The 25,683-nt window shown below is 44.0% G+C and overlaps 1 protein-coding gene across 1 annotated transcript in view; it reads right to left on the reverse strand.

The window, feature by feature from the left end:
* Window positions 1-25,683, reverse strand: part of cdkal1 (CDK5 regulatory subunit associated protein 1-like 1) — a 336,749-nt gene that overhangs the window by 18,318 nt on the left and 292,748 nt on the right. The window contains exon 13 of the mRNA XM_030781973.1: window positions 4,504-4,587. Within this exon, the coding sequence (XP_030637833.1) occupies window positions 4,504-4,587 (84 nt within the window). The remainder of the gene's footprint in view (window positions 1-4,503; window positions 4,588-25,683) is intronic.

Genomic DNA, 25,683 nt, shown 5'->3' on the forward strand with positions numbered 1-25,683 from the left:
CTTGTTCATCTTTGCGGTCGCGCGTGTTACGTTCTCTGAAAATAAGCACGCTTCAGAGAAAACAACCATCTCTGGTCAAGGAAAGTGATCAGACAGTATCTCAAAGCCCAGACCAGTGAGGTATCAGAATTCAGTTACCGCGCACTGTAAATAATGCCACACGGGTTAGGGCCAGAAATGATGTGCTTCACCACATCCCTGTCACTGGCTTTTGTTTCCCCAAGAGACATCCCTCCGCCTCTTGTAAGATATTCCTCCATAGCCATGGGAGATTACAGACTTAGATCTGCATTAGGCTCTAACAGAGGATCGGATCCAGCCCCACGTCGTGGCAGAGCCGGATTAAACAAGCGCAGCGGATGGGTCTGCTCGTGGACTCTATCGAAATTACCTTCACGACACAAAGCACAGCAGATAACTTCTGAGTGGGGAAAACTACCCCCCCCCCCCCCCCCCCCCCCCACACACACACACACACACACACACATGAAAAGGCTCGTCGGTGAGCTTTCTGAACGACTTCTGATTCATCCGAACTCCAGATGTATCTCTGGATCTGTCAATTACATTTTCAATTAACAGAGAAAATAAATGTGTAAAGGGTTTTTTTTTTTTTCCCCGCTGTCTCTCATGGATGTTATATGCCCTGAATTCCAATGCTTGAGTATGAAGACTGTCCCTCTGTCTCTCTCTCTCTCTGTCATTTTGCTTTTTTTTTTATTTTTTTAAATCAATTATAAAAACCCTGAAGGTCAAATATTAGCATTTTAAGGGCTAGAGCAAACGCTCCTATTTCTTTTGTCTCTTTCTTTCTTTCTTTCTTTTTTTCTATCTTTTCTTTTTTTTTTTTACAGCCTCGATATTACAAGCCAAAGAGCAAGCTGACTAAATGAAAACATACATATCTCAAAATCCATTAGCTGCCTGTTTGACGTTACACCACAAATTGCGAATTAGCTCTTCGTTGCCGATCCCACTGTAAGAGAAGCAAATGGCAGTGTTAGCCTGTGGCGGAGCCTTTCTGCCGGACTCTCTTTGAACTGAGTTTGTGTAAACTGCTATGAAGCATGTCACATTTATCTCGAAAAGGCGTCGCAACACTGACAAGAATGCCCTAAAACAACAGGTGACCCGGACATGAAGTGTGTGTGCGTCTGTGCCCAGTGAGTATTTGTGTGCGTGTATGCGTGCAAGTGTGTGTGTGTTTGGCGGGGGGGGGGGGGGGGGGGGGGGGGGGGGGGGGGGTTCAGGTAAGGAAATGAAAAGGCTTCGAGTCACCCCAAGGTTCACTTGATTTGGCGGGAGGCCTAATTTAATCAGCACACCTGCTGCTATACACATAGACACACACACACACATGGACACAAAACCACACACACACCCATTCAGACACACACACACACACACACACACACACACACATGCAAACACACGCATGCACTCACACGCACATGGTAGATTAGGAAAATTATGCCCTGAGCTGCTGATCTCAGGTCAGTGGTGCATTGTTCATAATGTTTAAACCTGGGGAAGACTGAACCCAGACCTGATATCTGAGGTAGTGAGCGTCTAGAGCAGCAACTGAATTCAAATAGGGAAATAGCAGGTGGAAGGGAAGGTGAATTGGGTTTTGAGCTTCGTGTGTGTGTGCGCGCGTGTGCGTGCGCGTGTGTGTCTTGGTCTGTGACATCCAATTGCTGTCCTCCAAAGTCCTATTAGAGGCTTACGACAGAACAGCGAAGGAGTCTGACAATCCTGGGCTTCGACCTGTAAGTGCAGTAGACCTGGCTGTAGGCCTGGACTTAGAAAAGGACTTTTCAACTTCAGCAGAGCTTTTAATCGCAGCCATGTAGATGCCAGGCCGGCCGGGAGAAAGCTATCCACGGAGCCCAGCTCAATCTAATGGATTGACGGTCACGTCTCAAGGCTCTAGAGACAGTCCCGGCTGTGAACAGAGGGATCAAGCCGGAGAGAGAGAGAGGGAGAGAGAGAGAGAGAGAGAGAGGAGGAGAGGAGAGACAGAAGGAAAACAGAGTGCCTTGCATCCTAGATGAGTGCAGACCGTCCTGTAATGCTTTAGTCTCCTGAATCGATAGCACTGGAGATGGGGTTCGGTTGGATCTTTTAATAGAACGATCAATGGAAGCTGGCGGGTGGCGTGACCCCGGCAACCTGTGCGAGGCTGCTGTTCCCAGAGACGCCCCGCCCTCGTCTGGACCTCGTTCCCTCATTTCGTGATGACAGAGAGAGTCTGAGAGAAGATTGCGAAATCAATTCGAACGGCTGAAAGTGAGAATCTGAAACTAAACGTTTAGAAACCAGTAAGAGGAATAATGAGATATAATTCAGTTAATTTTCTCTTTAAGCCTGATTCTTCTAAGGTTTTATGGTGCATACAAATTCTGCTTAGCTTGTCCGAAAGCAGTAATATTGTTTGGATTTATTTTTAGCAGTCTGTCCTCCCAGTACTACAGTACTACACAAAAACCCCCCCCAAAAAAACCCATACGCATTTCAGTTTTGAGTTTTAATCTCTTTACCGCAACTCATATGACCGACAAGATTCACCCACCGGATTTGCTATTAAGCAAGCTTTTACAACAAACGATTACAGATTTTCGGTTCAGGCCCTTTAAAGGCAGACCCGTTGTGACTGTGTGTGTGTGTGTGTGTGTGTGTGTGTGTGATAGGCAGCTTCAAGGCTCCTCTTGGAGTTCACATCTCACCGTGGTTTTGTTTTCACACCTTGCCCCCCCCCGTCTCCCCTGCACGGCTGAATAACATCAGAGCAGCGGGTGGAGAATTCTTACTGTCACATTGCCTGGAGACCACTGCACTTCTTTCTCTGGCTATAATGAGAGTATTGGAGAGACAGAATGTGTGTGTGTGTGTGTGTGTGTTTTGGGGGTGGCCGGGGGAGTACAGCAGGGGTCAAGCAGGCAGGAAAGGAAAGACATGTGCCCCCCCCCCCCCCCCCCCCCCCCCCCGTGTCTTTTTTCGTCTTCCTCCTATCCAGCCACTTTACTCAGTGAGAAATGAATGCCACGTCTTCTGGTGCGGGGCAGAGGGAGAGGTAATAGGGGAAAGATGGAAGGTTATGTGGAGCGTACGGACAGGACGGCGCAGGATTTGAAAGAGTCAGTGTTTTATAGTAAGCAGACGCTGTCAACATGGGCTGCCTGAACGTTCAGGCCCATGGAAACACACACGTCTCACTGTTAAACCTTGCTCCATATTACACGCCTTTTTACAGACTTCAAGGCCAACGTACACACGCCTACGACACACACCCCGTACACCTACACGCACATGCACACACACAAATCACACGCCCTGTCTCACTCTCTCTCTCTCTCTCTTTAAAAAGTAAAGCGAGCCTCCTCATCAGCGGATGACACCTCTTTGTGATGTTCTACACTGATCAGTCTTGTCTAAGTTTAAGAGAAAAAAAAAGATCAAACTACCACCTTCCTCCTGAGAAGCTGATGAGTGAATGACACTTAAAGTAACATTATCGCCCCAAGACAAACCGGAAACAGAAAATTATAACCAGTCTCGTCCTTTTCAAAGGAAAAAGAAAAAAAAAGAAAAGAGAAAGAGAGATGACTTTAAACCTGTTTTTGATGATTCTTAACATTGGGTTAAATTGATTTATTTGAAGCTGTTTGAAAGTGAAATTTTTTTTACAAGACTGCTTTGAAGCAGGCTTTTTTTTTGTTAGACAAGAAAGAAAGAAAAAGAAAAAAAAGATTTGTTTTTAAAGGATGTTACTGCGGGCTGACCCAAACATTTACAGATTAAAAAAGTAATAGATTAGCGTTATCAGACTCCAGGCCGGAAAGGAAGGAACAGGAGGAAAAAAAAAAAAAAAAGCTGGAAGCAATTCATGTGTCTGATTAAAAGCTTACCTTTACGCACAGCCTCTAAATGCAACCTCAACCCCTTTACATACAGATTCAAACAAACATACTGTCAGAACTCTGTGTGTGTGTGTGTGTGTGTGTTTCTCAGTCAAAAACACTGAGGAAGGGGGGAAGGAGAGGAGAATTTTATTTGCACTTTAGATCAGCACTGACGCTAATGTGTGATGAAGAATGATGATGATGATGATGATTGTTGTTATCATTATTATTACTGTTGTTGTTGCTGTTATTTTTATTGCTGCTTTGTTTATTATTATTATTATTATTATTATTATTGTTGTTATTACTGTTGCTGACATGAGGAGGCATCTTCTCCAGAGACAGGGAGGGACAGACTAAGCTGAGGTTTGGATAAATATGATCTAACATTGGAGTCATAAGGCTCAGGCATTATGACTCGCGTAACACGTGACACACACAGAGAGTGCCGATATTGCTCCAGTGTGGACGACATTAAGTATACATCCAGTCATACTGGGAGAACACGCACGCTTCTGCAGCCTTCACACCATTCAAACATGATTAAAGTCAGGTCCAGAGCGACGCTTCAACGCTCCGACTCATCAAAAGACACTCTTACCTGTTCGTAAAATTTGTTGTGGGCGACGTAATACTGGGCGTCGAACGATTCCTCCGTGACCAGCACGTGTTGTCTTTCGCCAACCTGTTAACAAAAAAGTAGAAAAAAAAAGAGAGAGAGTGTGAGGGATGGGCTGATGAAGACAGGAACAGAGACAGGCAGAAGATAGACAGATCATCCGTCTTTTCACAACACTCAGCACAGGTGCAGAGTCACTGTTGGTGTACAGTACCAGTGTTCAGTAACTATCAGTGTACAGTAGTGGAGTACAGTAACTGTTAGCAGCCATTGGAGTTCTGCACTCTGACTTCACAGTACAACATTGAAAACTTCAGTAGAACCTCAGGGAATCATTGGCCCCTCTCACACATAAAACCCAGAACACGGTCAGATGCCCCATTTCACACTTACACCCCATTTCCAGAAAACTGCTGAGACAAGCGTGTTCATGCATGACATAAAAATCCCGGAACGGCAGTGAGGAAGTCGCAGGGCAAATCCATAATCAAAAATGTCATCCTCTTATCTGACAAGGCTTCTTCACACTTGAGTCTATCCAGAATTTTTCCAACAACAACAACAACAACAACAACAACAAAAAACGTTTTATTAGCTTTTTTTTAAAGAAAAAAAAAGTGCCATTTAAACGAACACACAGCATGCTTAAATTGGACTTTTTCTCTCTTAATAATTTGTCATTAACAATTTTAAGCATGCTCTCAGAGACAGAGAGAGAGAGAGAGAGAGAGGTACAAACATCATTAATACGTGCTAATTGGAGGAAACGGTGAGAAAGGAGGCAGGAATGGACAAGCGTGTAAGGACAGACTCGGGGAAAGAAATCTCGGCCGAAGTCGGAAATAGGTTCATCTCACTGTCCTTTCCTTTAACATCGTCTGTTACTGTGTATGTCATTCGACAAAATGCCCAGGCTCCTCACTGATGTGCCAATGAACAGATATACAATGCAGCTAGTGAAAGTGTGTGTGTGTGTGTGTGTGTGTGTGGGGGGGGGGGGGGGGTTGCTGCTGACATAGTGGAATTCTGTGGTGTTTATGGGACTTGTAGTGTAGTACTGGTATTGCTAGTACATGGCAGTAGAAGTGGTATTTCAAATGGAAAAAAAAAAGCATGCCACAAAACTAACGTTCCTCTTCAAATTATAATGTAATTCAAATCGAAAGCATGCCCCCCCCCCCTCTCTCTCTCAGAAAAAAATAAACTAAAAGATTTTATTCTAGCACGTTCAGTTTTCTTGCTCTCTCACTCACAGACTCTCTCTCAGACACACAACGGTATAGATTGTTTAGGGTATTCACACGTGTGTTTTATCTCTGAAGTGGTCTATGGGGTGGCCTTCAGAACGAAAAGCATTGAAAACACAAAACCTTCTCTCAGATGGATGAAAGGAGAAAAGTTTTTTCAGCAAATTCAAATTTCCAACCCTTTATTTGGAGAGCAACTTAGCATACCCTAGTATTTCTGTACCACAATTTGTTTGAAACTGTCAGAGTGAAAGACATCTAACTTTTTTGTGAGTCTTTCATGTGTTATGTGAAGAACTTGGAGAGAGAGAGAGAGAGAGAGAGAGGGAGAGTACTCAAATCATAGCTCTACTTAATCCAAGGCCCATTTACATGACATGTCTAACACTGACTGAGTATAGCAAAACACACACACAAACACACGGACATGCACAAGCACACGCACACAGATACACACACAAATCTTTCCTTTTCCTTTGGTTTCTGTCCACTTAAGCGAGGCTCTTGAAAATGTTTTCAACTGTTTGCACTCCTACAGTTACTCTCCCTTGCAATTACATCTGGCTAAAAATGTACTGAATTATGCTATTAAAAAAAAAAAAAAAAAAAAACTGCTTCAAAACTCCGAGGCAATTACGTTAATGCACTGCAAATATACTTCAAGGCGCATGACCACTTCAATTTAAAATGGGGCAAAAATATCATTGAAAAGATACTTCTCTAAATTATGGAAACTAAAAGTACCAGGTAATTGGAGACCATTTTATGACTGCGAAATGATAATTCAATGAGGATTATTATTATTAAGAAACGCAAAATAAAAGGTTGATCGTACATCATTATATTAACAAAATAAACCATTATTCATAAAAAAAAAAGACGCAATTGTGAAATACGTCATCAGGAATAATTGATTTCATGGAAAAGCGCTCATTGGCGCCAAGTAGACAGACCAGCAGGAAAAAAAAAAAACACACCCCGAGGCAAGAAATAAGACAAGAAATATCACTCCGATTCAATTTGTCACGTCTAAGTATAATTAAAAAAACAACAAACAAACAACAATCAAACGGTTTGAATGCTAAAAGCTTCAAAAAAAAAAAAAAAAAAAAAAAAGGAAGAAAAGAAAAGTCCATTACACTGAATGAATTCGACGATTGCTAGCGCATTAGCTATAAACCTTACACGTCAATTCACTTTACACTGGGTTCACTCATGCACAGATGACCTCGAAAAAGGGCCCGCAAAGCACATCAAACACAAAGTTCTGGACACCACGGCGTCCAACGGTTAATGCAATATCCAGAGTAACCGTGTTTATTTGGTGGTGCAAACTTTTCAAAATATGGAATCGGTTAGAGCTAAGCTCTTGAGGATTATCAAATGGAAAGAAAAAAAAAAAAAAAAAAAGAAAAGATACAAATTTGGCCTTTCTTTTTCAGCTGTTGCTACACCTTTGCCAAAAAGTTCGTTTCCACCGCAGCTGAGCCTGCTGTCAAGATATTAAAAAAATAAAAAAATAAAAAAATAAATAAATAAAAGGCTGATCGATGTGACTTCAAAAAATAAATAACCATACTTCTAATAATAAAAAACTACTCAAATGGTTGGCTGACTGCAGTGGAAAGATAACGGTAAGTGCTGAACGCATACACCACAGAGATCACAAGTAATTACAGATTCTTAATGCTAAACCTTTTGATGAATTTTAACCCGGCCTCACACGGTTCTAAACTGCTGTCTTCGCCCTGGTTTTAAGCTTCTATGCTTGTGTGCATGCAAACTGATGAAAGCTTTCCTAATGATTTTCATACATTCTAAACAGCTCTCCTCTGCAGAAGAAAGAATGGAAAAATAAAGCCTTTCAGAAAGAAAAGAACGTATTATGCAGAGAAAAAGAAGACACGCTAAGAGAATGTGAGTGAATTATCGTAAACTTTTAGCATGCAGTTGCTTGTGTGTTTCTTTTGATTTTGATTGACAGAAATGAGGGGAAAAAAAAAAAAAAAATCCACCCAATGAAAACGCCAAGGCAAACAGCCGGAGGAAGAGGACATCCGAAAGATAGCAGGTCCTCTGGGTTTGCCCTGAGGCGACAAGACACATGCCTTGTTAATTTTCAAAGCAGGCAGACAGGTGTTCCGTACCATCAAAATTCCGATTCCTTTACAGACACGGAATATCGTTGGAAGGCACCAACGCAGAAAAAAAAGAGCACGGTCCTAGTGCAAAAAACAAACAAACAAACAAACAAACAAAAAAGAATGTGCCTACCATACTGTTCTAAGCATAAGTTCTATATGTTTGGAACTTGCTTCTTTTTCGAGATGCTGAGCCTTACACGACCCATTCTTAAATTAGTCAGCATCCCTGCATGCATGTGCACTTTGACAAACAAACACATCCCGACAAGAAACAGAAATCGCAAACTAACTAACTAACTAAATCAAAATGAAGTGCACCAACCCATCAGCCGCTGAACTGTCCACAGAAGTTGTGTAAGGGGCTGATGAGAGGAAAAGTGGGGGTTGGGGGAAGGTGGTGGTGTTGTTGGGGCTGGGGGTGGGGGGGTGGGGGGTCTTTAAGCTCTGGCTTTGATTTCACACCACATGAAGTTTTGAACAGGAGTATATGTCCAAAGCCCCAAAGCTGCCACTAGATCATGCATTCACTAAAGCAGCTGCTGAGATGTGAAAGGCTACGAGAGAAAGAAGAAAGTTGGGGGGTGGCGGGGGGGGGGGGGGGGGGTTGTTGGATCTATCTCCACAGCGTAATGCGGCGGAATGCTGTCAATGTGTTGAAACATACATCTGAGACAACCTGGCTAAACTCAAGGGTGTAGACACTGCTTTACTGGGACGTCGGTCTAAAGAAAGATTCCAAAGTCCATCCTTTTGTCTGCTAGTGTTTACTCCGGCTTTGCTTCCACAACGACCCCCCCATCTTCTCTGCCTTGGCTATAGATCAAACAAAAAATCTTCTCTCTTAATTGACTATAATCCAGGTTGCTGGATCGCAACGTCAACAATCAAATATAGAAAAAGGGATGATGAGGGATTATATGCCGGTGTGATAGCTTCCAGATGCCAGGCAAATCGAATTGTGCGAGAGAGCGCAGAATAGGACCCAGTTGCGAAGAGGGTTATTTGTTGTGAGAGCCTTGTGCTTACAACTGTCGTGCAAAAAAAAAAAAAAAAAAAAAAAAAAAAGCAAATTTAACTCTGGTCTGGCTCTGAGTCAGTGGAGACAATAATAATTAAATTGGTCCAGTACAAACAAGCCACTAATCTGCTGTGCTTTGCAGACGAAAGGAGAGAAGCTAGAAAAATATTCATATCATATGCAGAGAAGGGTTTACATGCGATAAAGAAAAACAAATCCAAGCCTTCTCTCTCTCTCTCTCTCTCTCTCTCCCTTTGCTCTTTTAACTGTGGCACACTCCCCTGTTAAGTGGTCTTATCGACAGCATACAACAATTCCTCTTGGACCTTCTCAAAACACACAGTGATGTCTCATGCGTTCACTCATTCTCAGAAAAGGCTCAGTCTGTCCCTCAAACAGATGACAGACCATACAGCCAAAGTACCACTTCATATTTATTTGATAGTTAATCTGAACAATAAAATAATCACCCCCCCCCCCCCCCCACCCTATGTAGCTCCCCAGAAATAATAAATATGTAGTTTCTCTCTCTCCCTCTCTCTCTCTGTCTGTCGTTCTCAATTAAAGGAACCCTTTCATCTGAGATGTTCTCATGTTTCTCTCAAACTTCTCAAGCTGAACCTTGGCCAACCCGTGGACATCACAAACCCGTGTTTCTTCTCACCCTCCCCGCGTGCAATCCCGCCTGGAATTCCGCCGGAATTCCGCCGTTCTTATGTAGTTGCCTTCAAAACTAGCATGGCGCTTACCCTCTTCTCTCTCTCTTCTCTTTTCATTTTCTTATTTATTTATTTAATTTTTTTTTTTCTGGGTTTGGCCTATCTGGCTGCTGCCCTGCGTTCTGAAAACATCTCCGGAGAGGCCCTGTCTTTCCATTTGACTGTGGTGAGGGGTTTCCAACACAGCGAGGGGGCAGAGCTATTACAGAATAAGATGCGTTATTCACGGCTGTTTACCAGCCAGGCCTGAAGACCAGCCAAGCTTCACACTCACCCCCCCAACTCTCCACGTTACGGGCACAGGCTTAGGATGGGGATTAACGCTGAGAGGAACTGTAAGTGTAAGAGTGTGTGTGCGTGTGTGTGTGTTTATGGGCAATGAGTCAAAAGACTCATGTAAAAAAACATGTAGAAAAATTACAAAGATAAGTTATCTGCTTTATGTTGAAAGCGTCCTTTTAGGAACAGATCATTTAGAATTCCGTGGAATAAAAAAAAGAGAACTTCATCTAATCTTCATTTAATAAGTACCTAAAAAACAAAAACAAAAACAAAAAAACAAAGCCATAAAACAAACAGTCACTCTCTCGCGTCATTATCTGGAACCTGTTTGAGTTGTAAGGAGAATGTGATGTTACTCTGAGTTAACCATCATGTGATAAGACTTTCCCCTCTCCGTTCTCGCAAACCTGTCGTTGCCTAGACAACACTGAAAAGTCTTGATCAGGAATATACATTGTGTCAAGAGGCGAGTTTCCAATTCAGCAGAGAACAACATAAAACATTATAAAGCATTTTTAGCCAGCCAGTACAAGCTACACGTTTTAATGTAAGAAAGCTTGTTGTTGTTCGGCACTTATTCAATGTTTGGTCCCTGTTCCTGAACTGTAAAGTGACTGGACCTGGTAGAAAAGAGAAGCTTTCTGGGGAATTTAAATCACTGGATCTGGTCACAGTTCTCAAATAAGGTTCCTTTACCTTCTGTCCTTTTCTACTAAAACTCTGACAGGACTGCGTGCACAATAGAAAATCCTGACAGAGTCTTCATCAAGCCTGTGATTTGTGTCGTCGGTTAAGCGAGCAACTTCACAGTGAAAGCAAGAGCTGAAGAGAACAGGGATAGTGCCCAGTTAGACACATACTTCAGATATTTCTGATGCGCCCAGGTGTGCAGGTGACACGAGAATTGAACAACACAAACGTCATATATTTACATCTACATTTATTCATTTAGCAAGGTGCTTTCATCCAACGCGGTTTCCGAGACAGGCAGAATACAAACCAGGCATTTAGCCATCAAGGAGCTGTCTGTGGCATAAGTCACGGCCATGTTCATAGATGAAGTCAAAGCCATGTTCACAGATGAAAATTGACAGTGAAGCACATTGGGAGTCAAATGCCGGTCAAACTTCTCCCTCACAGAAGGCCCTACAGACACTCGTTCTCATTCTTCTCCTCTGCCCGGTTTAGCGACACCGCGGCTTGGGCCTGGGCCCATTCTGCTACGCTGGGCGGATTCTTTCATTTTTAAAAGAGTGGTCACGTCTCTGGTCGCGTGACTCACGACATCCGCCCAAAAGGGAGCGGCTGGGTTTTCAGGTACGTCAGCGATGCATGCAGCCAGCTCCCTGTTCAGGCTGTGGAGGTCGCAGCAGTGGGCGGAAAGCGTAGGCCGCAGCAGGCGGACAGACAGACAGACAGACAGACAGGCCTGAGTGTGGGCCCTCTGCCTCTCCGACTCCCTACTGCCCTGGCCCGCAAGGCTCAGGAGGGAGAGAGGGAGTGAAGACAGGAGGGCATGAGGAGAGAGAGAGAGAGAGAGAGAGTATGGAGCAGAGACACAGCCGTGTTCTAATGGTGCCTAATTAACATAACAAAAGAGAGGGAGCGCTCTGGTCTCTGTACCGCTGGCCAACGCATCTTATTAAGGACCACAGCATAGCAGTTACACCCCGCACCCCCCACCCCAAAGGACACGGCATTGGCCGCTCTCTGTGTGTGTGTGTGTGTGTGTGTGTGTGTGTGTGTGTAATGTAAGAAGACTCTATCCATCTCCTCTTTCTCTTTTTCGCTCCCTTGTTCTGCCCCCCCCCCCCCCCCCCCGGTCACTCAGGCTGGTGCAGCCCCCCCCTAAACACCCCTCCTCCCTGCTGGGTGGAACAGCGCACCTGCATCTGATCTTCCACACACACATGCACACACACACACACACACACACACACTTACATAATCAGATTCACACAGTGGGACAGACACAAACACACACACACACACACACACACACACACCACCCCTGACATGTATCCGCAGGCAGTGGAAACAAAATCATTTTAATTATTTACAATTGCTTATCCGCAAGTCAAAATCACCCCCTACGACCAAACCTCCTCGACCAAGCAATGCAAATGATGTGGTGAGGGAATATTACCATTAATGAAGAACGCCAGTGAACAAACAGCTGTGTCCATTCTCAACATGCTAACACAGTCCTTAAGACAGCACACATTCAGACCCCGAGTACCACAGAACCTAAACAAACAAACAAACACGGCCTCAAACAACAAGAGAAAGATCCAAGTCTTTCGTTTCCTAAAAACGTTGCTATGAAGCAGCGGACTAAAACATTCTCTTTTTTTTTCTCTCCCAAACAAGGAGTTTGGTTTTTCCATTTCCATCCAGCTGAGTTTGTTCTCTTACATTATAACGACATGTGATGGTCCGATGCCGCCCGCCGGGTCCTTCTTTACAGTTCAAGCGCTTCATCAATTTCAGTCGGAATGACAGCGGTCACAAAGTAGTGGGCCAGTCAGACTGACAAATCCCGTTTGTCACCGAGAGGCAGAGCACAGAAGCCACTGGCTTTGGCGTGGAAGCCGAAGGCATCGAGCATTGTTACAGCTGTTACAAAGAATTACATCAGAGAAGGAATATGACAGAAAACACAGCAAGCCAAACCGCTGGAACGCATCAGTGAATCGAACAGAGAGTGAGCAAAAAATCAGTCTTAATCAAAAACATTGCACAGCGGAGGTAGGTAAGAAAGAAAGAGAGAAAGAAAGAAAGAGAAACAGAAAGACTGTGAAAAGAACCGGGGCAAACCGAGAGTTGAACTAAAACAACACTGGTGTCTGATCGGTCTGCTTTGTCGGGTTCTGTCATAGCCCTTCAGGCATGCTGTATTTTTGGCAAATTTGTGAGGTTGCTTGTCTCGCTGTGTGTGTGTGTGTGTGTGTACACATGTATGCATGTTTGCTTGTGCGTTTGCTGGCATGTGATGCTGATGACGACCTGGTGAAATTCTGATTGCTTTGTTAATCGAGCGCTCGGCGCTGACCCGTGCTCCACTGAAGGGTATTGTCTCACTGGGCGGTTTCAACACAGTTCACACGTACACGTCATCACAGGATGAACACGTGTAGAAGAGCAGAAATAAAAGTAGACTACAGAAGAAGTGACCTTAGCAAGAGCCAACACCCCAAGTCAAAAACGACAGACAGGTGGTGTATGGGCTACAGCGAAAGCAGAAAAGAATCAGAATGATCATTATACAGTTAAAAAAGAAAAAAAAAAGCAGCTCGCAAAAAAAACCCAACCACCTCCACACGAAACCTGTAAGGCCGTCGGCCGCATGGATTTACTCAGTTTATGGCTGAAGAAGTTCTCTTAAAAAGTACGAGTAGCAGTGAGTGTTTTTTTTTTGGTTAGGGGCCTCTTTAAAAAAAAAATGTTTATTTAAGTAATCATTTAAAAAGGCTTTCAAATATTCATCACCTTAAGGTTCACCGCAGCAAGAGAGCGAGGTATCAGGTATCGTTTTAAATGGCCAGGTAGTATAAAAGAAGAGAGAGAATGCGTGTTTGTGTTTGTGTTTGTGTTTGTGTGTGTCTGCGTCTGTTTACACCTATCAAGGCGTTTTCACCTAAGTCTTTTTGAGCTATTCTGTCTTTCAAGATTACAGCATTCCTGTGGAAAATATTTCACAACTGGTGCCCTTCAGACACAAAGAACCATTCTGCACTGTTCTGCACAACTCTACACTACCTTTGTGCAAGTCATCGCTCTGTTCTGAGAGAGAGAGAGAGAGAGAGAGAGAGAGAGAGGGACAAGGGGCGACAGAAAAGACAAGCGTGCGATACCGTGACTACATCGGTTGTGAAGGCACATTTAAAAAACTCGTCGCTTTCCGAGAATTTCGTCAGGAGCGACCTGAAAATGGTCTTCTCCTGCTGTCAGCAAGCTCTTAGTGGAGGCCCCCGGGGCGAGGCTGTGGAGCAAAGGACGCTGGGTAATCTGTGATTAGCATTTGATGTAATCTGGGCCCTCAGTGGGGCGGGAGGTCTGGCGTCCTGAGACTGCAATGTCAGGTTGGTGGTGGAGTGCTTCCCCAACAGAGAAGAATGTTCCAGAAGAAGCTGCTTTAACACACACCACCCCCCCACCCCCCCCAAATGCCGCCCTACATTACCCTCGTCCCCGGGCTCTGTGCAGATCGAGTCCAAAGGGATCAAGAGAAAGATCCAGAAAAACCGCTGATGATACTGCCCATGTCAACTGCTATTACTGCACAGCCCAAAGCATCAACGTAACATCAGCCACTTTCAGACTCTCTCACTTCTTCGAAAGCTGGTGAAAAAACCCTCTTTTTTTTTTCTTTTTTGGTTTACTAGACGTATAAAGACTTTTCTTTTCCCTCAAAAAAAAAAAAAAAAAGTGTGGCACTTGCATTCTTGAGTCCAAGCAGAGGAAATTTCGAGTCATATGAATTGCGCTGAATAAAAAAGCAAGCTAGAACAGAACAGAACAAAACAATACAAAAGAAAAATGAAGCGGCTTAGTCTCAGAGCGACGTTAACATTGTGATTCATGCGTTGGTCACTGCCATTGCCAGGAATCAAACAGAAGGTGGACAAACAAAAGGGGTGGAGCTGAGTAGTCATGTGACGACGGCTGAATCCCGTAAACAGACCACTGAGGCTCCGTCCCAGACTCAAAACACAAATATTCCCACATCGTGACTCCACGCCGCGGGATCTGCCAATAAATAAATAAATAAATAAATAATAAACCAAAACATTTAAACAACTCCTCAACTGAATTTAACCTCACCATCAACAAATCCGTTGGGGATGAGTAGTTAGAGTAATGACACAGGTAAACAACAATATTCAGCCATGTTCTAAACATGTCAGTATCTTTTTTTTTCTTTTGCCAAAGGCATACTGTCATGTCTACCCCTTCATAAATGTGTACGAGTGACGTGTGTAAATCTGTCCACGTGCCAAACCCGTATTCTGTCTGTCTGGAGACGATGACAACTAATCATGACAGAACAGACTCTGATTACCGATGGGGGCATACGTTTCTGTGTTTGCCGGAAACAGCTTATTATAAGAAGTCGTAGCTGTTTATAAAACGTTTGATCCCGACATGGGAATGAGAGGAAGATGTGGGAACGCGCTGGGACGCTCCAGGTGTCCGGAGCTCTAACCGATGTCTTCCTGCCCGACATGTGTGACACGGCATACGAAAGTTCAGAGTGCGTCTGAGTAACAAGCAGGAAGGCTATCCTCTGTACATTTCCTGTTTCCTACTGGATGATTTAAGGCCTGACTCAACTGTAAATCACTCCTCAAAAAAATAAAAGGCTCATAACTGAAAGAGAGAGAGAGAGAGAGAGAGAGAGGGAGAGACAGGGAGGGGGAGAGACAGGGAGGGGAGAGAGAGAGAGAGAGAGAGACGTACTGATCTTGCCGTCTCTGTTACACACAGTCAGTTCCAGCCAGTGCCGCTTACTCTGAGGGAGAACGTGTGTAGTTTTAAAGACGCACCCCCCCCCCCCCTCTCCATCCATCCACCCACCACGTGCTCGAGAGAACGTCTTACCCCCGAGAGAAGACCTCCCTCTCCTCCCTCTCTTTTCGCTACACTTCCCGTCTCCCCTCCTGTACTTCAACTGGGGAACTTAATGATACTTTAGTGGCGGCTGTGTTGGGCAAACGACTGCACACTCAGCCACGTTCCCGGAGCCCGGCGTGTGAATAAGCCATTCATCTGCCGAGCTGACTGCTTCCCACTACATCAGCCAGTGTAGCAGAACAGGGACAAGACTGACACGGCGCTCAGTCACCGCGGTGACAAATCCACTTTGTCACAGAAAGGGAAAAAAAAAAAAAAAAAGAGTACACACACACACACACACAAACACATACACACACGCACACATACACGCAAACGCAAACACACACAATACACGAGCCATCAAGAACAACACAGACGTGCCAGTTGCCAAATTGTGCAGATCTAGCGTCGAGGGGGCTTATTCTCAGCTGCTTGCCAACGACTGGATGTTTACAAAACAGTGTAAAGTCTCCTCACGCTGCACTTGCTGATGGGGCTGTCCTACAGTTTTATAATCTGAAGAGCGTGGGAGCCTGTGTGGGAGAGTGTGCGTGCGTGTGTGTGTGTGTGTGTGTGTGCGCGTGAGTGTGTGTGTGTGTGTGGTGGGATGCTGGAGGAGAGTAACTGATAACCGGTAACTCTGGGATGAGAACATTCCAGAAGCATCGCGGAGTTCATTGTTGAATTGTGTGGCGTGAAGATGAGATCAGAGTGTTCCATGAGTCACGCAGAGCGTGAGACATTTTGTTTATAAACGAGTGTCAGATGGCAGTGGAGTCTGTTGTGCGATTTGACTGGCTCACCAGTGATACCTCAGTCGTTTCCTGAATACATCTACAAACACAGTCACCGAAGACACGTACAAACACACACACACACACACACACACACACACACACACACACACTCTCTCACACCCAAATTTCCCCTCAGTAACAGTGTTACCACATATAATGATTTCTGTGCAATTATACCCTAATCATTCATGTTTATCAATTTTCCACTTTAATTTTTTTTTCTTCTTTTTGCCTTTCAGGGACAAGGCTTCATGCGATCCTCACTCGCTGAGGTATGAAGACTGAGAGATGAATTCAAAAGCAGTCGTAGAGAAAACTTTTTTTTTTTATCCATTAAGGATCCATTAAGGACCATTAACCGTAACACTTGCATATCAACACAATAACTGTATGGATGAGCATAGAGCGTTCACCTTATCCATTTCATCACTCCTCTCCACTTCACAGCACCTTGTCATTAATAGCTACTGGCACGAATGCTTTACCGCACTTAAAAAACCTCGACGCTAGTACTCCATCTATTCAAAAAAAAAAAATATATATATATATACATATATAAATATTATATGCTGAGGAACTAATGTTTCATTTTGTACTTTATTTTGAGCGGGCCAAATATTTTCTGTAAAAAGTTGCCCAGTCATGGTAATTCTGTGACTGATAACACACGTGCACGCACACACACACACACACACACACACACACACACCCTCTGAGTTCCATTTTGTCAGCGTCCAAACATATAGCGGGGAAGCTCTCACTAAACACACTGATTAGTTGGCAGAGTTGGTATTGGGGGGGGGGGGGTGCCAGCAGCTTGTTGGCATGACAAGCTCGTTATGAGTTTTTTGGGCCTGATGCAGACATGCAAATGGCATCCTAAATGAGGTTTACGCCGTTTGAATATTCATCAGCCTTTCTCCCTCCTTCTTTTTCCCCTGGATTTGTTCAACTGATTTTGCATAATTAATTTCCTCGTCTCCTGTTTAAACAGCGAAATCTCATCTCACCCCCCAATGCTGATGGAAATAAGGCAGGCGATGACGAGCCAGGGCTGCTGGGGGGGGGGGGGGGGGAATGGGCACTAAGACCCTTTATGCACTGGGAAAAAAATTTTTTTGGGGGGGGGGGTTTGTTTGACGGGTTTTGGAAGGCAGATGCCTGGGCTAGAGGTGGCATATGGCTGACTGACAGGAGGATCATCAGAGGCTCAGCAGCAATGGGAGGGAAAAAAAAAACAACCAACCAACCAACCAACCAACCAAACAAACAAACAAAAAAACGGCAGGTTTCATTAAAACTGATGAACGCGCGTGTGTACGGGTGTGTGTGTGTATGTGTGTGTGTGTGTGTGTGTGTACGTGTGGGCCATTGCGTTGGTCATTACAAACCGAAGTGGCAGTGACTGGTACACATAGCTGCAATGGCATCGTTTTCCAAACAGCCGCTGACACAAAGTACGTGCTATTAACAAAACCAGCCATTTGCTTAAATGGATATATGCCATACGATAAGGAGGATGGGAAACTAGCACGAGAACAGATCATTAGGATTCCAACTAAGGGGCCGCCAGGGCTCCCGTATTTTGATGAGATTGGAATACTAGCCATGCATTTCTCTCAGTCTCATTGGGGTTGCTGTTATAGTACCTTTTCAGACTGAGAAGGTGACCACGCAGGACAAAAAGCACAGACTGAGATGAGGCTCAATGTCCCCCTATTTGGTCGGCCGTCACCTCAGAAAACAGACTGAGGTAATATCCTCTGGAATGGCGGAGAAAGATCCAGCCGGCTTGAACACAAAGAATTGAGCGCCTAACCGAGAGACTAGGGTTTAGCCTTTCCATTCTTCCGCAGTTCCTCTCTAACTCGACAACAAATCCACCAAATGGCTCTATCAGGCCCGGTGACCCGACAGTCATTTCACAGAAAACCGTTCCAAGTGTCGCATTCATCAATCCACCCTGCACCATTGGCTGTGATTGCCGTACTGGAAGTCGGCCTGTAATGCATGATATCGGTTTCCCCGCGCCCCTTCAAAACCATCAGAGCCGAGCGAATCACATTTAACACGTCGCCTGCATTTCCAAGATCTCTCCTCTCCCAGAGCAAAGCCTCCTCCACACGATCGACAGAGGCATCATCTTCACATCACAAAAAAAAAAAAAAAAAAAAAGAAAAAGAGAAAAGAGGAGCTAGCGCCAGATCCGACAGTGTTTTTCGTTCGCCGTGAAGAGATGAATCAGAACAACTCTTCTCTACTGTTTCAAACGCTCTGTCCATCCTCTGGCACCGTTCACTCGCATGGGAGTCGTACACACACACACACGCACGCACACTCAAGCGTTTTTTTTTTTCTTTTTTAAACCATAAATGGGTCAAAAAGAACAATCAAAGCAGACAAGAGAGCTCTACCCAAAAAAAAAAAAAAGATTTCCATAGACGAATCTTCAAAAGACTGGGGAACGTGAACCACTGCCAGTTTCCAGCTTTTTTTTTTTTAAAGACCGAAAAGAAAATAAATAAATAAAACAAGGACAGTTTCATGTGTCTGAGAGTTCCAAGGTAAACCAGCAGAATCACCATTACATCTGCTCATTTGGATCATAAGGGACCACACATGAGTGCCCTGGGTTTGGGCTGGAGTACATCAGTCCATCAGCACATGAACAGCGTATGCCAAGTCAGGCAGTGGATTAGTCCGCTTTGGACCCCGAAAAAAGGTTCACAGCGACTTTGCTCAATTACGCACAATTCCTGGAAATGGCTCCCATTGAAGGACAGTTTCGGCACGGAGGGAGACTGGCACGTTGACCAGGGCCTGTTGTTCGGCGTGAGAGCAGTCTGCTTGTCAGACAGGAAGACAGCGAGGAGAGGAAAATGTATGTGGAGCTCTTAAAGGAGGTGAACAGCGCCCAGGCCAGTAAGGAAAAGGATGAAGTGCCAAGATATCACGGCTCAAAGGTGGACTGTGAAGGTTATGACAAACCACATGACAAGTGTTCATCCACTACACCTACGTTATGCCTTGCATTGGGTTTTTTTTTGCCATTTTGTGTGTGGAAAAAAACACTCCTCCCCCAAAAGTCTGTGTACTAAGACACGAGAGATGAGTGTGTTGTTTGGGGTTATGCCCAAAGGCACTGCTGATCTGATTCACTGAGTTGCACACAGACATTGTTAATGGGTGGGGGGGTGGGGGGGGTGGGGTCAGACAATGATTAACAATGTTTTTCATAGTGTTTCTTAACCAGAATGCATTTTATGTGGTCATTACTGTTTAGACAGAGCAATGATTTAGAACATTTGTATAATCCCCTTGCACTTCATCTTGCAAAACACGTATCTCTGAGGAAAAATGGGCGGAGTCAGGTACCGAATTTAGAAAAAAAACAAACAAAAAAAACTCTGTCCTCTTGAAGGGGGGGAATTGGCCGACTCCACATACTGCACAACTGCTTTCAAAAGCAATCCACAACCACGGCAAGCGCTAAAAATACGTCCACTGCCGTTTTCTGGCAGTGAGAGAAACCAATTTTACAGGGCTAAAACTCATTGTGAAACGACTTTGTTTCTGCTGACAAAAATCTCCTTACGAATCAGTATATTTAACAGGCAGCACTTTCACAGAGAGTACGATATCGGCAAACGGTGGAATCAAGGAGGGGGGGGAGAAAAAAAAAAAAAGAAAAAAGCTGAAAGCCAATGATCAAAGTGAACAAAGCATGTGAGACTGTATTACCATTTAGACAATGTTACACATCGTGGGCTAAAAACTAATAACAAGTTCTGGCATGCCTTAGGCTTATTGGGAATTGAATTAGAAAATTGTTGAAGCGCAATAATTCAAAAGACTATGTGTGAAAGAAAGCATAGTAGTCTGAAAATGAAGAGATATACTACCTTAAAGGTAAACTGGTTGTATAACTGGATGATGTCAGAGGCAATAAGATGTTGCCATTGTAAATAAAAAAAAAATTGTGGAAGGAACAAGGGAGAACGATCAACAGACAAGGCCGTGAGTAACGGCAAGAACGCATGCTCGTTTGTAATAAATTGATTTGATTTCAGTGCCATTTCTCCATGTATGAAGGAAAAAAAAAGGAAAAAAGAAAAAGAAAAGAAAATCAGCATTCCCGTCTGGTAGTCACGTAGAGAAGACCGTTATATGAAAACATAAAAAGAGCTTAACATCCCAGCGTCTATGGAGCTGTTAAGGTTTTAAGCAGGTCATTCATGACTGAATGTCGACATTTTCAGCACACAGTTACTCAATATCCATCTGAAAGCGTTCACAGAGGAAAATTAAATGCAACTGGACATGAACAGAGAGAGAGCGAGAGAGAGAGAGGGGTGAAGGAGTTTAAGGGAGTGAGATGTTGGAAGGGTATCCAAAACTCTGACCTGAGGGCCTGTAACAGCTCTGTCTTCTGTGTTTACTGATCCTATCCCTCTAATTCATCTTTACTGATCCTATTCCTCTAATTCATCTTTACTGATCCTATGCCTCTAATTCATCTTTACTGATCCTATGCCTCTAACTCATCTTTACTGATCCTATCCCTCTGACTCATCTTTACTGATCCTATTCCTCTAACTCATCTTTACTGATCCTATTCCTCTAATTCATCTTTACTGATCCTATTCCTCTAACTCATCTTTACTGATCCTATGCCTGTAATTCATCTTTACTGATCCTATTCCTCTAACTCATCTTTACTGATCCTATGCCTCTAATTCATCTTTACTGATCCTATTCCTCTAACTCATCTTTACTGATCCTATGCCTCTAATTCATCTTTACTGATCCTATTCCTCTAACTCATCTTTACTGATCCTATGCCTCTGACTCATCTTTACTGATCCTATCCCTCCGACTCATCTTTACTGATCCTATCCCTCTAATTCATCTTTACTGATCCTATCCCTCTGACTCATCTTTACTGATCCTATCCCTCTAATTCATCTTTACTGATCCTATCCCTCCGACTCATCTTTACTGATCCTATCCCTCTAACTCATCTTTACTGATCCTATCCCTCTGACTCATCTTTACTGATCCTATCCCTCCGACTCATCTTTACTGATCCTATCCCTCTAATTCATCTTTACTGATCCTATCCCTCTGACTCATCTTTACTGATCCTATCCCTCCGACTCATTTTTACTGATCCTATCCCTCTAACTCATCTTTACTGATCCTATTCCTCTAATTCATCTTTACTGATCCTATTCCTCTAACTCATCTTTACTGATCCTATGCCTCTAATTCATCTTTACTGATCCTATCCCTCTGACTCATCTTTACTGATCCTATCTGACTCATCTTTACTGATCCTATCCCTCTAATTCATCTTTACTGATCCTATGCCTCTAATTCATCTTTACTGATCCTATTCCTCTAACTCATCTTTACTGATCCTATCCCTCTAATTCATCTTTACTGATCCTATGCCTCTAACTCATCTTTACTGATCCTATGCCTCTAATTCATCTTTACTGATCCTATTCCTCTAACTCATCTTTACTGATCCTATGCCTCTAATTCATCTTTACTGATCCTATCCCTCTAACTCATCTTTACTGATCCTATCCCTCTAATTCATCTTTACTGATCCTATTCCTCTAACTCATCTTTACTGATCCTATGCCTCTAATTCATCTTTACTGATCCTATCCCTCTAACTCATCTTTACTGATCCCAGTACCTCTGACTCATCTTTACTGATCCTATCCCTCTAACCTAGCCCAAATCAGAGAGAGGGTGGGGGGTGGGAACTGCACAAAAGTTAAGAGAGAGAATGAAAGAAAGTGAAAGAGAACAGGACAGCAAAAAAAAGTGCAAGTGAGAGATGTTAGGGAGACAGAGAGAGAGAGAGAGAGAGAGAGAGAGAGAGAGAGACAGACAGAGAGAGACTCAAGCAGATTCAGAAGAGATTGGTTTGGCACAGTGGAGACCAAGCTGATAAAAGGGATTTAGTGCTTCAGAGCTCACTTAGGGGAATGAAAAGAAAAGCTTCTCTTTCTTTAGGGTAGGGAGGACTCATCATCGTCTCTCTCTCCCTCTCTCTCTCTCTCTCTGTCTGATGTTCCCCTTTCCTAAAAACCAGTTGGGCTCTTGAATTCATACATTACACCATCAGCCGCCCGTGGGGCAACTTTCTCCTGATCTGTGCGAATTAGATGATGCCATTCTGAGAGAGGAATAATCACTCTCCTTCTCTCTCTCTCCCTCTCTCTCTCTCTCTCTCCGTTTCTCCTCTTCCTTGCCTCCTCTGAATGCGCCAGTCGGCTGCTGCTGCGACTGAAGTAAGAAGATTACGGTGGCAACAGCAAGACTGGCGTCTAAACCCGTTAATTCAATCCCTTAATCCTCCAATAATTGGTGAATCTGAAACTGACATTTCGCTGCCCAGCGCGCATTCTATATTAAAAAAAAAAAAAAAACACGCTGCCGGGTCGGAATAATTCGGTTAAACAGCCCCGGTCTTATCGGGGCTCCCGGTGGTACCGCGGACTCGCACGCAAGCCCACGCAAGCTAATAGGCTCATGTGAGCAGTGTCCGCTTGGCAGGCAGTAGCTAGCTAGCTCCTGTTAACAGGGGTTCTAATCCACAGGAAGTGGAGAATTCCTAAAAAAAAAAAAAAAAAAAAAATCAAACCAGGTCTAAAGACCCCCCACCTCCCCAAATGCACATAGGGGTCAAGAACTCTTACTGGTGAGAGCGCACTTTTATTTTTGGTTTAGTTATTGACATGTCAGTGAAAGTTAGCTTCAGGACAGGGCTTTTCAAAGGTACCGATTAGCTGTTTGATCCTTCCTCCCCCTCTGCTCCACCTCCTCCTACTCCTTCTCCTCCTCTTCTGCACGTTCTTAAACTTCAGCTACAAGTTTGTCAGCAGTGCCTCAGGGTTCACCTCCCTTTTGGAGGCAGGGGGTTTATTTAATCAAGGGTCGTGTTTGGACATCTTCCACTCACAAGAACTCTAGTTCCTGGGACCTGCTTTTCAGGCTAAGAATGAACAAACGGCTTTGGCCTTAGAAGGCGTTATGCAAATAATATTCAAATGAGCGCTTTGGCTGACAATAATTAAACAGGTCACGCATATTAGATTTACTTAACAAATTCATGTCTGTTTAGATCATGCTCACTAGAGCATTTACCTGTGTCTCATTCTGCACAAAAAAACAACAGCAACAACAAAAAATGAGTCTCAAATGACCGTGGAAGTAAACATTTAGGAGGAAAAAAAAAAAAAAAAAACCCAAACCCCACTTCTGTGTTTTTATTTCACCTCCTTTTATGTAAAGCCAAACTTACTGGGAAAAGGAGAAAAGAAGGTAACAAACTGGGGAAAACAAGGACATGCATATTGCTCCCCATCAATATTTCATAACTATCAGTCAAAAACATAATCTCCATATGTACCTATACACATACATCCAGTACATGACAACCTACTAGTCTTCTGCATCTGATTCAAATTCACTGAACTTGGACGGACCTTTTTCAATTCTCAATCTGGTCTGCGGAGTATCAAACCCCCGCAACTCCTTCAGTGACCTTCAAAAAAGTTTCTAGAAAGCTGAACTGCCGCCACATGGAACCTTAAGTCTACAGATGAATAACAGAAATCTCGTAACACATGACTTCCCCCAAAGTAACGGACACTGTGAAGAGGAGAAACCTCTGATCACTGAGCGTGAAAAGGAATTCAAACAGCCTTGAAATCTCCTCCATTATTCAACACTGTTACTCACTGTTATTTTCAGATAAATAAAAAAAAAACAACCTACATCAACAATTAACAAAGCAGAAAATTTCACAACTACGCAAATCAACAAAACTTCTGCATAACCAATGTATGTGTTTTGTGTAAATGCTACTGAAATGACGGGAAGCAACGGTTCAGTGTCATCACCATGTTGTGTGGCCCGTGAGAAAATGAAGATGCCATTACATGCTTATTGTAAGACACTGGTCAGCGTGTGATCCTGCTTGTTCCCAGCCAGTGGAGGCTTGTTCGTCAGCACAAAACTCGCAGGCGTCTGCCGAACTCCTCATAAACTCTGTCTGCAGAGCCTGGGGCTTTAGCTGTTTCTTTTTTGAAATATCAGCTAAAGAAAGAGGTTACAGCAGCTGTTGACAACAGATCAAACCTGGTACCATGAGAAAGAGACCCTACACAGCAGACCAAACCAAAACAGTCTGCAACAAGAGAGAGAGAGAGCAAGAGAGAGACACACAAAGAGAGAGAGAGAGAGAGAGGTTCAAAAATTCCATCTATGTCTTGATCTTCATCATAAGTATTCTTTACTTAAGTGTTTTGCTTTGGCAGGAATCTCAGACACGCAAAGAGAGAGGGAGAGAGAGAGCGCAAGACAATCCCTAAGTAACCCCTGATTCTCAGACAGGACTCTGGCGGCGTCGGCGATGTGACTTACTACCCGTTTCTTATGGATATATTTCAGATCTATTTCTTTTCTACGGGGGTAATACTGCTGCTCTCTCTCTCTCTCTCTTGCGGCCAGGGTAAATCAGAGCGCTGGAATCTGAAGCGATGGCGGCAAAACAAGGACTTGGCGGCATGCCACGTCTGGACCGTGTCTCTGCAAGCCCCCTTCTCTAAGGCTGCCGGCTCATTAATCTCCCCCCTTTTCACACTCCTCTCTCTCCCCGATCCCTCAATTCTGCCAAACGGCAACAGTGTTTGTTCTCCTTCTCTCTTCTTCTCTGCTGTTGCACACCCCCCCCCCCCCCCCCCTTGCCATCCGTCCCTGCCAAGATCAGCACGGATCAGGAGGGGGGGAGATGTTCTTTAAAAGAAACAAGGCTCTCTCTTCATTTTTTAAAGGTTGTCATATTTCTCCATATTCTCACAATCCTTCGACGCTATTCAGTTCTGAGAAAACGAATGAATGCAAGCATCTGTTTTCCTGGCGTTTTGTTTGAGGGGGCTTCGTTAGCAGAATAGCATTGCGGGATCAACATTTTCCCCAGCTTTATTCACAGGCTATGCAAAAAGTTGTCTTTTGTTTTGTTTTCGTTTTTGCTTTGTTTTCTTCTGTTTTGTTATCTCTACACCCCCCCCCCCCCCCCCACCTCGCCCCCTCCCACCCAAATAACTATTTGTTCTTGGTATTTGGATCTTGCTGTACATGGACGTCAGTGTGGCCCGGAATTCTTCCCTGACGAATTTCAACGGCATAATGAGCTTGACACTGTAAAGATGAAGCATTAGGGTTACTGCTTCAAGTTCAGTGACAGACGACAGTCTGATTTTTGCTTTCTTTCGCTGTGTAAATCTGTCGACCGTGACGGGCCAGTCTGTTTCCTAA

This window comes from Chanos chanos, chromosome 8, assembly GCF_902362185.1.
Source record: "Chanos chanos chromosome 8, fChaCha1.1, whole genome shotgun sequence".
In the NCBI taxonomy this organism is placed as follows: Eukaryota; Metazoa; Chordata; class Actinopteri; order Gonorynchiformes; family Chanidae; genus Chanos; species Chanos chanos.